Below are 17,492 nucleotides of genomic sequence, written 5' to 3' on the forward strand. Positions count from 1 at the left end.
TACAAAGAAAGATAGAAAAGGCATGTAAAAAGGGCAATGTTACAATAGTCATGGGGGATTTCAATGTGCAGGTAGATTGGGAAAATCAAGTTGGGGCTGGATCCCAAGAGGGGGAAGTTGGAGAATGCTTACAAGATGGCTGTTAGGGCAGCTTATGGTTGAGCCAACTAGGGGAAAAGCAATTCTGGATTGGGTGTTGTGTTATGAACCAAATTTGATTGGGGAGCTTAAGATATAAGAACTCTTAGGAGACAGTGATCATAATATGATAGAAGCAACCCTGCAGTTTAAGAGGGAGAAAATAAAGTCAGATGTATCAGTATTACAGTTGAGTAAAGGGTATTACAGTTGAGTACAGGGAATTACAGAGGCATGAGAGTGCAGCTGACCAAAGTTGATTGGAAGGGGACATCAGCAGGAATGATAGCAGGACAGCAATGGCTGGAGTATCTGGGGGCAATTTGGAAGGTGCAGGAAAGGTACATCCCAAAGATGAAGTAATATTCTAAAGGGAGGATGAGGCAACCAAGGGAAGACAGACAGCATAAAAGCAAAAGAGAATGGACATAATATAGCAAGAATTGGTGGGACGTTACAGGATTGGGAATCTTTTAAAAACCAACAGAAGGCAACTAAAAAAAAAGCCATATGGAGTGAAAAGAAGAAATATGAAGGTAAGCTGGCCAATAACATAAAAGAGGATACCAATTTCTTTTCAGATATATAAACAGTAAAGGAGAGGTGAGAGTGAATATCAGACCACTGGAAAATGATGCTAAAGAGGTGGTAATGGGGGGGGGGGGCGGTCAAAGAAATCATGTACCAACTTAATAAGTATTTTGCATCAGTGTTCACTGTGATAGACACCAGCAGTATGCCAGATATTTGAGAGTTTCAGGAGGGCAGAAGTGAGTATAATTGCCAATACTAAGGAGAAGTTCCTTGGAAACTTAAAGGTGTGAAGGTTGTTAAGTCACCTGGACAACAAGATGGACTGCTCTCAGGGTTCTGAAAGAAGGTGGTGAAGAAATTATGAAGGCATTAGTAATGATCTTTCAAGAATCACTAGATTCTTTCAACAGATACTATACTGGAAAATTGGAAGTGTCACTCCACTCTTTAAGGGAAGGAGGAAGAAAGAAGGAAATTATAGGCCAGTTAGCCTGACTTCAGTGATAAGGAAGATGTTGGAGTCCATTATTGAGGATAAGGTTTTGGGGCATTTTGAGCCACATGATAAAATAAGCCAAAGTCAGCTTGGTTTCCTTAAAGGAAAATCTTGCCTGTTGGAATTCTTTGAGGAAATAACAGGAAGAATAAACAAAGGAGAATTGGTGGATGTTGTTTCCTTAGATTTTCAGAAGGCCTTTGACAATGTGCCACATATGAGGCTGCTTAATAAGATTACAGCCCATGGTATTACAAAGAAGATACTAGCATGGATAGAAGATTGCCTGATTGGAAGAAGGAAAGGAGTTGTAATAAAGGGGGCCTATTCTGTTGACTGACTGTGACAAGTGGTGTTTCGCAGAAGTTAGTGTTGGGACCTCTTCTTTTCATGATATGTGTCAATGACTGTAATGATGGAATTGATAGCATTGTGGCTAAGTTTGTAAACGTTACAAAGATAGGTGGAGGGACAAGTAGTTTTGAGGAAGCAGGGAGTCTGCAGAAGGACTTAGACAGATTGTGAGATAAGGCAAAGAAATGGTACATGGAATACAGTGTAAGGAAATGTAGGATCATGCACTTCAGTAGAAAGAATAAGGTTATTTTCTGAACAAGGAGAAAATTCAGAAATCAGAGGTACAATGGAACTTGGAAGTCCTGTACAAGATTCCTAAAAGGTTTGCATGCAGGTTGAGTTGGTAGTAAGGAAGGCACGTACAATGTTAGCATTCATTTTAAGAGGACTAGGAAATAAAAGCAAGGATGTAATGTTGAGACTTTATAAGGCACTGGTCAAATTTCACTTGGATATTGTGAGCAGTTTTGGGCCCCTTAAATAAGAAATGATGTGCTGACTTTGGAGAGTCGAGAGGAGGTTCACAAGAATGAGAGAATTAACATATGAGAAGCAATTGATGGCGCCGGGCCTGTACTTGTTGCAGTTTAGAATAAGTGAAGGGAAATCTCATTGAAATCTATGGAATGTTGAAAGGCCTAAATAGAGTGCATACGGGGAGGATGCTTCCTGTAGTGGGCAAGTCTAGGACTAGAGGGCACAGCCTCAGACTAGAGGGATGTCCATTAAGAACAGAGAAAAGACAGAATTTCTGCAGCCAGAAGGTAGTGAATCTGTGCAATTCATTGCCATTGACAACTAAGGAGCCATGTCATTGAGTAAATTTAAAGTGATGGTTGTTAGGTTCTTGATTAGTCAGGGCATCAAAGGTTACGTGGAGAAGGCAGGAGGATGAGATTGAGAGGGCTAATAAATCAAATAGCCTAACTCTACTCCTATGTCTTATGGTAATGTGGTCAGCTTTGAAATGTCCTCAATAGGCATTTCCAGATTCCTATAAACTACATCAAATTATGACAATAAATCCAATAAGAATAAAAACCCGGTATCAACTTGTGCACTATACAGCCCTCAGAGAAAGGTAAAGGGGATAGAATAAGATTATTTCACCGAATTTTCACCAACATCTTGGATCCCTGGGATTTTTCAGTACTATGATGGACAAAAGGCCACACACTTCAGGTTTGGCAAAAGGCACTGACAATGACCCTGGGAAATCTGGAAATTCTGCAGTTGACACTCGAAGCTACAGAACCATCTTTATGCTCTATACTCCTTGCAGGTTTTCAGAGAGGCTTATTCTAAGAATTTATTGCACCATCCACGAATCACTCTCTCGAGAACTAGCAGGTTTTAGATCCCAAAGCAGCTGATGTGAATAAGTCTTTACTACAACCACAAAGAGAAGCAGACTTTCACCAGGATCTCGAGACTGGCTATTTTTGTCGAACTTTCCTCAACCTGTGATCCTGTGTTGAAATTTGAGCTGGTGCTGAATATCTGTATGTCCTGGCTATGTGTTATACACTGGCTCCTCTGGACATGGTTGAGTAACAGAAGGATGAAGGCTTACCAACATAACTACATAACCACACTAAGAATACATAAAAATATCTCCCACACTGTGACTATAGTGTCTTTAGTACTAATTTTCTTAACACACATAGATAAGATGCTAACCAGATTTTGACCTACATAAATGTTATTGCTTTGACCATCCACACAAAATCCATTCAGACGTTAAGCCACAAACTGTCCTTTCATTTGTCACCAATAAATGGCCACTTTCATCAGTGGAGACCACGTCCGAACCCGACCAGTTCTATTGTCTCAGTTTTCTGTCTTAACAGCCAGGCAAACCTCACTTCCAAACTGAATTATTCTTTGATTTATGGGAGACAGTTAACGATCTGAATGATGCAACACTGATACTGCAAACTATTAAACATAATAATGAACTTTGTTTTATCTCATATATTACGTGAAATATTTGCAAAACTTGGTAACCTGGTGCTATAAACTAAACATTGTTTTTGCTGAATCATTTGCTTCATTATTCTTCTAGAAAAAGATGATTTTTTAAAAAAAATGTAATTTGCTTCATTCTTTATTTATTAATTTTTTCTACATTTGCTTTTAACAATATTTTTGTTGAGGGAGAAATGAGTTAGTTGGGTTCCAAGAAATTTACTAGTATTTTTAAAAAAAATTTTTGCACTCATGTCTTTGGAAGACTCCCACTAATATTTAAAAGGAGGGATAGAGGAGCAAGACCTTTAAGTGTTTTTGGAATTTACAGCCTGAAAGCCTTAATATTCTCTATGCAGCAAATCAGAAAGTCTGACCCTCAAAAAATACAATGCATTTCAAGTTTTAAAATATTAAATAAGTAGCTATTTTAAGGTACAAAAATATATAACAAGGGGACTCTAGTAAAATCATATGATAAATGTTTAGTAAAATACTGTAAATCAAAGCAGCTTTCAAGAAAAATGAGCAACACAAAAAAATATAAAAACAATTAATTTGAATTTGTGAAAAGACACTCGTACTAGAACATTCCAATAAGTTCAAACAAAGGTTATATCCCAGTGCAGCCATATAAGGATTAGATGTTTGCTTTGATCATGAACCCCAAGGCTTTCATGGTACGAAGACATGAATTGGTTGTGACCACACATATGCTTCAGCTTTCTTCATTAAAGTGTGATACCTACTGGCATGAACTCCTCCTGCAGCCAATTCATGTGATTCTCTGCAATGTTGATTACCACTGGCCTCCAGGCAAGCCAGCTAACTGATACTTGAACAAATCAAAATAATCAATCAATCCACTACCCAGGAAGGTTTTTTTCAAAATTAAAAAGATCACAGAAGATTCATCCTAATACCCATCAACTTTACATGAGCTGGATATGAGTTTATTTCTGTACACCCAGAAATAAACGGGATATGCTACGAAAATTGCTCCATTGCTGTGCATTACACATATGCAACTTTATTCTGTGATTAAAATACAGATAGATTTTAAGTACAAATGAACATGACAACTACCTCTTCAGACGGTTTATATTATATCCTACTTCAAAAAAATTGTGTTTGCCATACATTAAACAAAAAAAAATCATTTGAAGTTTGCAGCTGAATACAGTTAGAATACACGGAGAATATTAAAATGTTCCATCTTATTAGTCCTGTTTCTCAAAGCAAAGCAAATGAATACCAAAAATATTTTGTCAATTAATGAGTAGAGCATTTTGCTGCTATTTTTTCTATGCTTTCTCCTTCTAATTCCACTGAAACTTTTCTATTGGCCTACGAAAAAATCTTATCTGGATTCTAGATGTGGAGAAATTCCTACTTTTTATGCTTAAATCTGATAGGCATAAGTAGTAAATTAAGATTTAAAACCCATATATTTTCAATACACAGTAGTGCAGTTTCAATTCACAGTAAAAAGTGCCCACATATTTGCTAAGTTTAATTATTACATTTAAGTATGTGTTTTTTTTGCTTTTTTATTTCTGAAATATGAAATCTTCTCCTCAGGTGGTTACAGACATTTAATTTTCAACTGACAATTGTACATTTTTCTTTGTTGCAGAAACATCATCAATAGTACTCAAAAGAAAAGCAAGCTGGAAGGCTATTAAACGGAGCATATCCAGGAACATGCACAATTCATAACACATAATGTTTTAATTCTGTGGTCCAGAAATCTGAGACCTGCTGAATACTCCAGTATGCCAGCCTCAGTTGCTAGGTTTTATCCAGTTCATGCTTTGAAAAGCAAGTAGCATTGCTACAACAAACTATTTCACCCAGGGGAAAGACAGAACATGGATGGTCCTTATAGCACTCAGACAGACACCAATACAATGGTAATAATCTAATCTTCGAAAGCACCAGGAAAAATTATAACAACCGTGGAAAATCTCAATGACTGCTGAAATTGATAAATGCTTTTGTGTTAAATCAACGTTGTAGCAAAATATGTATATTCTTTGAAAACTTGACAGAAGATTAAAACAAACAGATAAATTCAAAGAGTAGGAATGGGAAATGACTTAAGGTAAGTTTGACAAGTGGATTTCAAAGAGGAATCTGAAGACATGGAAGAGAATTGCAAGCTTTAAGTGCAACTCCTTTTTCGATACAAGAGAGAGGGATAGCAAAAAAATTAACACTAGATGAGGCTCAAATGTGGGGTGTGTAAGGCAAATGGATTTGAAAACTGGCTGGAGAACATCATAAAAACCAGAATAAAGTCATTAGGTATTTTGTAATCTAAGTTCAAAGTTCAAAGTAAAAATTATTATCAGAGTACATACATGTGTCCATATATAACCCTGAGATTATTTTTCTGCGGAATACTTAGCAAATCTTTGGAACAGTAACCGTAAATTGTAAACATCAGGAACTGTTAACTGTAAACAAACTAAGCAAAAGCATATATAACTAAATAGCAGTAAATAACAAACATGAAATAACAATATAACAAAGTACTTAAATGAGTGTAGCTATTTACTTTTGTTCAAGAGCCTGATGGTTGAGGAGTTGTAACTGTTCTTGAACCTGGTGGTGTGAGTCCTGAGGTACCTGCATCTTCTACGTGATGGCAACAGTAAGAATAGAGCATGGCCTAGACAGTGAAGATCTTTCATGATAGATGCTGCTTATGCACGGCAACATTTCATGTAGATGTGCTCAATGGTTGGGAGGGTTTTACTCGTGATGTACTGGGCTAAATCCACTACCTTTTGTAGGATTTTCTGCTCAAAAGCATTGGCGTTCCCATACCAAGCCATAATGCAGCCAGTCAGCACACTTTCCAACACACACCTATAGAAATTTGCCAAGGTTTTTGATGACATGCCGAACCTCTGCAGACTCCTGAACAAGTAGAGGCCACACAGTCATAGGTGTAAAGTGAGTAGAGCAGGGGACTAAGTATACATCCCTGCGGTGTTTCTGTGTTGATGGAGACTGTGGGGATGTTTTTGTCAATCCGAATAACAAAATTTAAAACTTGAGTTCTTTGGAATAAGTTGGCCAGTGGAAGTGCGTGTGAATGAGGTTAAAAGGCAAGCAAAATTAAGCGCCACACGTGAACATAATCACAATCGGGATGAGTTAGTATTTGTGTAATATCATAAAACTAGTAATATTAAGTTTGGTAGTGACATCAGTACGTGTGAAGATGTCAGCTGTTCTGAGGATGAGAGTGAGTTAAATTTCTAGATGAATATGGGCTATCTTGAAGATGGACTGAATTTTAGTTTCAAAGATAAGCTCAGTGTCCAAGTAGTCAATGAGACTACTGAATTCAGAATTGCCAAAAGGGAGTTTGGATTTAAACATGTAGGTGCACAATTTCAAGTGAGAACGAAGATATTTGCTAAACATCCAAAAATCGGACTTATCCAATTTAGTAAATCTGAGATGAAAGCAATAGTTATGGAGATGATGATACAATACACAAATTAGAATATCTATTCTGGCCATTGAATTTATAAAATTTCATCATAATGAGAAACAGCAAAGGAAATTACTTGTACATTCAGTAGATATCTCCAACAATGTTTAAGACCTTCAATACATAATTTTAGAATATATAAACATTCTATCACGTACCTTTACATCAGAAGTATCACGCTGGCAGTTGCGCCATGCTCTGGACACTGCAGAAAATGTTCTATCAGCATGATCAAATTTTCCTCCTTGGAGGTTTAGAAAAAAGGTAGTAAACGGCTCCTGTATGGGAAATGATTAAATTAACATTTTGACGAAAAACAACAGTCCTCTATTAAAAAACAAAATTAACCATATATAGTTGGCTGATGGATTACAATGTTGGCAAATGCAAAGTCATCCACTTTGGGAGAAAAAACAGAAGATCAGATTATTATTTAAATGATGAAAGATTGCAGCATGCTGTTGTGCAGAGGAATTTGGGACCACTTGTGCATGAAGCACAGAAAGTTGGTTTGCAGGTGCAACAGGTTATGAAAAGGGCAACTGGAATGTTGGCTTTCATTACTGCAGGGATTGATTTTAAGAACAAGAAGGTTATGCAACAACTGTATAGGGTACAGGTGGGGCCATACCTGGAGTACTGCATGTGTTTCTGGTCTCTTTAGTTAAGGAAAGATATACTGGCTTTGGAGGTGGTGCAGAGGAGAATCATCAAATTGATTCCAGGGATGAGGGAGTTAGCCTATAGAGAGAGTGAACCACGTGGGACTATACTCAATGGAATTCAGAAGAATGGAAGAGAATCTTATAGAACCAGGTAAAATATTGAATGAAATAGACAAGGTAGAGGCAGGGAGTTGAAGTTGTTTCCACTCATAGGTGCGACTAGAACTAGGAGGAATTACTTCAGATTTGGGGGAATAGATTTAGGACCGAGATGAGGAGAAACCGCTTCTCCCAGAGTGTAGTGGATCTGTGGAATTCTCTGCACAGGAAAGCAGTACAGGCTGTATCATTAAATCTACTGAAGACAAAATTAGACGTATTTTTGTATGGCAGGGGAATTAAGAGTTATAAGACGATAAAACTATAATACATAGGAGCAGAATTAGGACATCTGGCCCATCAAGCCTGCTCTGCCATTCAATCATGGATAATCCTTTTTTTTAAATCTCCTCCTCAACTCCAGTTCCCAACTTTCTCCCCGTAACCTTTGATACCATGTCCAATCAAGAACCTATCAATCTCTGCCTTAAATACACCCAATGACCTGCCCTCCACAGCTGCATGTGGCAACAAATTCCATAGATTCACCAACCTTTGGTTAAAGAAATTTCTCCGCATCTCCGTTTTGAAAGGGCATCCCTCTATCCTGAGGCTGTGCCCTCTTGTCCTAGACTCTCCCACCATAGGAAACATCCTTTCCACATCTACTCTGTCTAGGCCTTTCAACATTCGAAAGGTATAAATAAGATATCCCCCTCATCCTTCTCAATTCCAGCGAGTACAGACCCAGAGCCATCAAAAGTTCCTCATATGATAACCCTTTCATTTCTGGCATCATCCTTGTGAACCTCCTCTGGACCCTCTCCAATGCCAACACATCTTTTCTAAGATGAGGGGCCCAAACCTGTTCACAATACTCAAGGTGAGGCCTCACCAGTGCCTTATAAAGCCTCAGCATCACGTCCTTGCTCTTGTATTCGAAACCTCTTGAAATGAATGCTAACATGGCATTTGCCTTCCTCACCATCGACTCAATGTGCAAGTTAACCTTTAGGATGTTCTGCACAAGGACACCCAAGTCCCTCTGCATCTCAGATTCCTGGATTCTCTCCCTGTTTAGAAAATAGTCTACACATTTCTTTCTACTACCAAAGTGCATGACCATGTATTTTCGAACATTGTATTTCATTTGCCACTTTCTTGCCCATTCTCCTAATCTGTCGAAGTCCTTCTGCAGCCTACCTGTTTCCTCAACACTACCTTCCCCTCCACCAATCTTTGTAATTCTGCAAATTTGGCAACAAAGCCATCTAATCCATCATCTAAATCATTGATATACAGCATAAAAAGAAGCGGTCCCAACACCGACCCCGCAGAACACCACTAGTCACTGGCAGCCAAGCAGAAAAGGATCCCTTTATTCCCACTCACTGCCTCCTACCAATTAGCCAATGCTCTAACCATGTTAGTAACTTTCCTGTAATACCATGGGCTCTAACTTGGTAAGCAGCCTCATGTGCGGCACGTTGTGAAAGGCCTTCCGACAGTCCAAGTACACAACATCCACTGCATCCCGTTATCTATCCTACTTGTAATCTCCTCAAAGAATTCTAACAGGTTTGTCAGGCAGGATTTTCTCTGAAGGAAACCATGCTGACTTTGTACTATCTTGTCCTGTGTCACCAAGTACTCCATCACCTCATCCTTAACAATTGACTCCAGCATCTTCCCAACCACTGAGGTCAGGCTAACTGGTTTATAATTTCCTTTCTGCTGCCTCCATCCTTCTTAAAGAGTGGAGTAACATTTGCAATTTTTCACGTCCTCTGGCACCATGCTAGAGTCCAATGATTTTTGAAAGATCACTTCTAATGCCACCAGTCTCTAACGCCACCTCTTTCAGAACCCCAGGGTGCAGTTTCCCTGGTCCGGGTGACTTATGTAACTTAAGGTCTTTCAGCATTCTGAGCACCTTCTCTCTTGTAACAGTAACAGTAACAATTCTTTTCCTTAACACACTACAACATCGGACATACTACTAATTTCTCCACAGTGAAGACTGACGCAAAATACTCATTTAGTTCATCAGCCATCTCCTTGTCCCCCATTATTATTTCTCCTGCCTCATTTTCTAGTGGTCCTATATCCACTATCATCTCCCTTTTATTTTTAAGATATTTGAAAAAACTTTTACTATCCACTTTGATATTATTTGCTAGTTTGCTTTCATATTTCATCTTAATATTTACTATCGATTTGTACTCCAGGGAGTGCGAAGCGCAGAATCAAATATCGCTGTGATGATTGTACATTCTAGTATCAATTGTTTGGCAACAATAAAGTATAATGATTTTTTTTAGTTGTTCTCTGTAGGTTTTTAAAAACTTCCCAATCCTCTATCTTCCCACTAATTTTTGCTTTGTTGTATGCCCTTTTTTTGGTTTTTACAACAGCTTTGACTTCCCTTGTGAGCCATGGTTGTACTATTTTACGATCTGAGTATTTCTTCATTTTTGTAATACACCTGTCCTGCACCTTCCTCATTTTTCTCAGAAAGTAACTCTCTTGAGATCCATTACCAACTTGATTTTCCCAATCGACTTGCATGTTAAAATCTCCGATGACTGCCATAACATTGCCCTTTTGACTCGCCTTTTCTATTTCCTGTTGTAATCTGTGGTCCACTTCCCAGCCATTGTTGGGAGGCTTGTATATAACTGCCATCAATGTCCTTTTACCCTTGCAGTTTCTAAACCCAACCCACAAGGATTCAACATCTTCCAATCCTATGTCACATCTTTCAATCCTATGTCACATCTTTCTACTGATTTGATGCCATTCTTTATTAGTAGGGCCACACCACCCCCCTGCCTACCTTCCTATCCCTCCGATATAACGTGTAACTTTGGACATTATGCTCCCAACTACAACTATCCTTCAGCCACGATTCAGTGATGGCCACAACATCATACTTGGCAATCTATAATATTGTAACAAGATCATCCACCTTATTTCTTATACTACGCGCATTTAGATATGACACCTTGAGTACCATATTTGCTATCCTTTCTGATTCTGCATCCCTAATGATTTGATACTCAGGCTGCAACTAAGTCTCATCACTTGCTGACAATCTGACTGCACGCTATCTTTACTTATTTACTATCCGTCCTATCCTGAGTCCCTTCACTCCAGTTCCCACCCCACTGCCAAGTTAGTTTAAACCCTCCTTAACGGCTCTAGCAAACCTGCCCACGAGAATATTGGTCCTCCTCAGGTTCAGGTGCAACCCTTCACTTTTGAACAGGTCATACCTCCCCAGAAGAGATCCCAATTATCTAAGATGCGAATGGAAAAGGCAAGTAGGCCAGATCAACCCTGATTCTACTGAATGGTACAGAAACTCCTGCTCCTATTTCTTATTGAAAAGCCTGTGTATGATAGTCTTTGAGCTCCAGCACCATTAAAAGGTCAAAACTAATTTTATGCACTCTGCAACACACACAAAATGCTGGAGGAACTCAGCAAGTCAGGCAGCATCAATGGAAAAAAGTAGTCAGCGTTTCTGGCCAGGCCTGACTCCTGCTGAAGGGTCTTGGCCCAAAACGTTGACCGTACTTTTTTCCATAGATGCTGCCTGGCCTGCTGAGTTCCTCCAGCACTTTGTGTGTGTTGCTTGGATTTCCAGTATCTGCAGATTTTCTCTTGTTTATGTACCTGATCTCTTTTTAATTGGACTGATTTGTTAAACTTTTGCAATGCAAAAGCCTACTCATAATTCATCAAATGACTTTCAAGAAATTATTTACAAAAACCTTAGCTGATCCACATCTGAAAATTCATGATTTCTTCATGCTGAATGATCATGATAGATAAATAGCTGTTGCTAATGATACAATGACTGGTTGCAAGGGATTTTATTTGCACAGGGCAGCAGTAGCAATGCTGGATTTTTTTTTCCTCCACAATAAAGAATGCATTGTTACCGCACTACTGCTCCAATTAAGTCTGATTGAGAACTTGCAAAACCTACCCAAAGAGAAGGAAAGTGACTGAGTTGATCAACAGTGAGACAGGACCAAGCTTGAACAATTAGTCTGGCTGATCAGGAGCACAGTGAAATCAATTTAATGCAATTGCAGGTTATGTAAAGGTGTGAATTACAGTAGGTAGCTACAGAAAGTCAATTAAGATAAACGTGAGAATATATTGTTTAAATTGATATCTTTATCTCTAATTAAATGATTATCACTGTCTGGTACTACAAATAAGAAACTTGTGTGTCTCAAGAAATTAAGAAGAAAATGAATAATTTATCTCAGTAATTCCACTTTAGATCTTTCATTCCCTCTTTTCCAATGTTTAAATCTGCAGTGGAAATATATCCATCTGTACTTGGTCTATCCATTATTTTCATTTTCATTTTTAACTCCATTTCTATTTCCTCTATCCCCCATAAAAAAAATTCCCTCACCATTTCTCATTTCCCTTTACAATTTCCCATACATCTTTCTTCCCAACTAACCTTTTTCTCTCATTCCCTTTTCCTTTCATGCTACTGTGGTGGGGGAGGGGAGAAATTAACTGGCATTCCCACTCTTGATCACTATGTTGTTATGGATTTTGGATGAGGTCAGGATCAGGCTCAGCTGTAATGCAGGCTACAATAATTACCTCAAATTAGTCTACACTTGGAGTTTAAGTTAATAAATTTATGGCCACTTGGTGAGGCACAAAAGGGTGACCAAGACCTTTATAGGAGAAGAGTAGATGTGCAAAATATTTGGAAAATTTAATAATTTCTGTATGTTATAATATTAAATTTTTTGTCTAATTTAAGATAAATCAATACCCAAAGAAAAAAGGTGAAATTAAAAATAAGCAGATACTTTAAAACAATACACATAATTAATGCGGGTCAGAAACAAGACCACAAATATTGGAAATCTGAAATAATCATGGTAAAAGGCTGAAGATCTAGAAATCTAATACAGATTGCATAAACAATGAAATAAACCTATCTTTTATTTTCACAGCAGCTGTCCAATCACGATCAACCTGTACATACATTCATACATACAGCAGATCCATATGCTTTTAGTTCAAGTATAAAATTTTGTGTGTATTGGGGGGGAGGGAGGGATTGAGGTTCATGGAAACATCATTGGATTATAACAATTTTCATTTGTAATTCTCAATGCCCAATTCCAACATTGTGTGTAAAAATACTCCAATGTAAATGCGCCTCATATCATAAAGAAAGTTGTTTTTCATATCTTTCTATAAGACACTTCACATCATAAAGAACTCTATTAACTGTAAATTATTTTATGGTTATACTTTATTGCAGTGTTTTCAAATTATCACCTAATTATCCCCAATCTATGCTAAAATCAAGCTATGAAATTGATTTTAAATGATCTTAAAATATATTCTGATTTGGAAAAAAAATCAAATGCAAGTAATTACCTGGAATTAGCCTAAGTACTCCAGTTTATGTATAAGATTTATGTCTCCTTTGTGCTGCATTATCCTGCCTTAATCAAGGGACTTTTTTTTCAAAGGAAGAGACACATTAATGTGCTGACTGGATGAAGCAGCTTTAAATTTTACAGCCATAGTACTTACTATTCTTAACAACCATGCGAGAGTGAAGCTACTCGTCGAATAATGAGTCCCATAGTGGAAAGCAGGAACCTGGTCATCTTCCCAGCTTTCATGACGTTCCAAAAAAAAGGCAGCTCTTTTTGGGTTAAGTGCTCCAATAGGCTAAAAGGAAAGACCAGAATAATTAGCTTGAAAATAAAAGTGATTCAGAGACAATAGCAGAAGGTTATTTTCCCCAGAAATAACTCACTGCTGAAGTCCTTATGCATCTGGTCTGGATGCATATCATAGTTTAGTTATTAATGCATTGGAAAACTATTATTGAATAATTCTCCATTCAAGCATCACTCTACCAGGAAATTACAAGTCACAAGCTTGATTTCCCTCTGCAACAGGGGTTTCCAACCTTTATTTATGCAATAGACCCTTATCATTATCCAAGGGATACGTGGCCCCCAGGTTGGGAGCCCCTGTTCTACAACGTCAGAAGAAAACATTGTAATGAGGACCTTTTAGTTATATTGACAACATATAACATTTATTTGTTGATACCATGCACAAAAAATACAAACTAGAATAGCATGTCACATGAACAATGTATTGCAGTGTGAAAGAAACATTGCTAACAGACAACCTTAACATTCTTTAGGATCCTTTCAAAATTTGCATTTACAGCTTGCCATGGTAAAATAAACACTATGTACTGCAAATAAATTATTCACCTTTACAATTTCAACTTCCATCAGCTGTACAAGTGTTTGTATTTTTTAAAGTATGAAGCTAGTTTCAATGCAAAAGAGCAAACCTAGTGTTTGCAATAGTTCTTTGTTCCAAATAATAATGGTTCAGAAGCACAAAAATCAAACACAATTTCAGAAAAGTATTTAAATCATGACACTTCAATTTCTGCAACAATGGCTATTTGAACCCAGTTACTGGTGCTTTGGTGCTCCATACATCTTTCAACTAATATAAGTGATATTTCTGCAATAGAATTAACTTCAGAAAATGCAAGAAGCCTGGTTAAACTGCAGTATTCCACTGCAGTGGAATGGTTTATATTTGTGATGAAGATCGTGGAACCAGAAAATTAATCCCTTCTGTCAGATAACTGATGATTATGGATCTTCAAATAGAATATGAATTGATACTATCAACTAATTAAAGTAGTCATTTATATTGAGGCTTAAGATGCTCAGGTAAGCCTTTGCTTTAAATAATGCATTTGACACTGATCACTGAAGTACAAGGGAAACAATTAAATCGGTGATTTGCACAAGGAGAGAGTATTAGGAGTATTATTCATTATCTCAAAAGTCCCAGCAATGTTCAAGTTATCAAAATTCAAATGCTTGAACTTAAATGGTGCTAAATGCAACTGCTTTTAAGATAAGAAGTAGAAGCCAAGACATTTTTTATATTAGGAGCACCAGGTAACAAACAATGAAAAAAACAATAAAAGGTAAGATCAGGACTACTAATGGATAAATGAAACTATCGTTTTGTGTGAGTTAATGGGGACAAAAACATTGGAGTCATTCTTGAGGCTGGTGGATACCATATGTAAAATAAGGGGATGGGTTGTGGCAGAATGCAGATTCATTCAGTGACATGATTTTATTTCTAATTTTTTTTTGCTACCCATTAACCCACACAAAATGATAGCTTGATTTCTAATTTCCAGGATATGTTATTTTCTCCTCTTAAACCATTACTAAATAATACTATTTATTTGATAGATATACAGGTCTTCAGCAACAAAAAATTTACTAGGACCACGATTGGGTCACTGGGCCACTCATACCTACTTCTCATTCAACAACATTATGGCTGATCTGACTGTTATGTCAACTCCACATTCTTTTTCCACTAAGTAATTTTGCCTTATTTACTCTAATACATCTACAATTAACTTAAAAATATAAGACAAAGAAAGAAAATTAGGCTCTTTGGCCCAATGAGTTTTATCCACCATTCCATCATGGCTGATTTATTGTTCCTCTCAACCTCTCCTGCTTTCTTCCTGTAACCTTTGACTCCCTTACTAACAAAGAACCTATTAACCTCTATTTTAAATAAAACCAATGAGGTTGGCCTCCACAGCCATCTGTAGCACAGATTCATCACCCTCTTCTTCTTTATCTGTTATAAAGGGATGTATTCTGTGCCTGTGTCCTCTGGTCCTAGACTCATCCACTAAGGAAACATCCTCTCAATGTCCTCTTTATCTAGGCCTTTCGACATTCAATAGGTTTCAATGAGATCCCTCCCTATTTTTCTAAACTTCAGCGCGTACGGGCCCAGAGCCATCAAACACTCCTCATACACTAACCCTTTTCACTCCCGGGATAATTCTTGTAAATCTCCTCTGGACCTTCTCCGATGTCAACACATCCTTCCTTAGATATGCAATGCAAAACTGCTCACAATAGCCCAAATGTGGCCTGACCAATGCTTTATAAACCACAGCATTACATCCTTGCTTTTATATTCTAGTCCTCTCAAAATGAATGTTAACACTGCATTTAGATTCCTTACTAGTGACTCAACCAGCAAGCTGATCTTTAGGGAATCCGACACAAGGACTCCCAAGACCCTTTGCACCTCTGACTTTTGAATTTGCTCCTCACTTAAAAAATAGTCTAGCCTATATTCCTTCTACCAAGGTGCATAAGCATACACTTTCCTGCGCTGTATTCCATCTGCCAGATCATTGCTCATTTTCTTAATCAGTCCAAGTCATTCTGTAGACTCACTGCTTCCTCAATACTACCTACCCCTCCATCTATCTTTGTATCATCCACAAATCTGGTCTCAAAGCCAGCAATTCTGTCATCCAAATTGTTAACCTATAATATGAAAAGTAGGCGACCCAACACCACTCGACACCAGTGGCCAACTAGAAAAAGCTTCCTTTATTCCCACTCTTTGCTTCTGTCAGACAGCCAATCTTCTGTCCATACTATTATCTTTGCTGTAATACCATGGGTTCTTATCTTGTTTAGCAGCCTCATGAGAGTAGCAACTTGTCAAAGGCCTCAAGAGAATCCACGTAAACAACATGCACTGACTTTCCTTTGTCTATCCTGCCTGTTATTTTTTCAAAGAATTCCAATGCATTTGTCAGGCAACATTACCTAAATATCTTTTCTTTCCTCATTGTTTTTTTAGTTGCCTTCTGTTGGTTTTTAAAAGCTTCCCAATCCTCTAACTTCCCACTCGGTTTTGCTATATTGCATGCCCTCTTTTTTGCTTTTATATTGTTCCTGGATATACTTTTATGCTTTTTCTGGATATTCCCACAAGAGAAACCATCTTCTCCAGATCTACCTGCAAATACCCCTCTGGGATCTCATATGTTACAATGAAGTCTCTTGTCAGTCTTCTAAACCACAGCAGCTATATGTATAGCTTGTCCAACTTTCCTCATAAGACAACCTGCCTATTCCAGGCTATTAAATGAAAATCAAAAGAAAAAGAGATGTTGGAAATCTAAAATATAGCCAAAAAGTGCTGGAAATGCTCAGCAGGCCAGGTACTGTCTGAGGAAAACAAAACAGTTAACCTTTCATCAAAAGTTGACACTGCACCTCCACTCAGTTAAGATGAGAAATAGTAATTTGGGAAAAGGAAGCAAGCACATTGGAAGATAGTTGAAGCCATGTCTACTCCACCTTCTCTATGATGCACTTCCACCCTTCCTTTCATAAGGAGGCTTAGTTTTCTGTACCTGTGCTCAACAAAGTTCTACAAATATGAACCAAGATCTCCCTACTTTTGTAATCAATTCTCTGAACAACAAAGACTAGCATTGGTGAATTTCTTTTTTATTTATTATACTTGCACAATAGTCTTCTCTGAATTAGAACATCCAGATCTCTCTGCATCTCAAAGTTCGACAATATCTCACCGGCAGCAAAATTTAATTCTCTTGTATTTCCTTGCCAAAGTGAACAATTTCACATTCTCCCCATTCTATTTGCCAAATGCATTTATGCCAAGAAGAACTTTATTTTATAAAATATTCTGGAGCATTCCTCATGGTCAAAATTTAAGAAAATGTCATGGAGAGAGTACAGAGCTCAAAGTTCCATGATGCACACATAACAGATGACCTAACCTGGTCCCACAACAGCTCCTCACAAGTCAAGAAGGCACA

At 37.7% G+C, this 17,492-nt stretch overlaps 1 protein-coding gene across 2 annotated transcripts in view; it reads right to left on the bottom strand.

Moving 5' to 3' along the window:
* The window catches only part of lrba (LPS-responsive vesicle trafficking, beach and anchor containing), an 849,775-nt gene that overhangs the window by 217,834 nt on the left and 614,449 nt on the right, over positions 1-17,492 (bottom strand). For both annotated transcript variants that reach the window (XM_063046460.1, XM_063046459.1), the window contains exons 44-45: positions 13,355-13,495; positions 7,160-7,279 (exon numbers count right to left, since the gene is read on the bottom strand). In XM_063046460.1, the coding sequence (XP_062902530.1) occupies positions 7,160-7,279; positions 13,355-13,495 (261 nt within the window). The remainder of the gene's footprint in view (positions 1-7,159; positions 7,280-13,354; positions 13,496-17,492) is intronic.

Source organism: Mobula hypostoma, chromosome 4 (genome assembly GCF_963921235.1).
Source record: "Mobula hypostoma chromosome 4, sMobHyp1.1, whole genome shotgun sequence".
NCBI lineage: Eukaryota > Metazoa > Chordata > Chondrichthyes > Myliobatiformes > Myliobatidae > Mobula > Mobula hypostoma.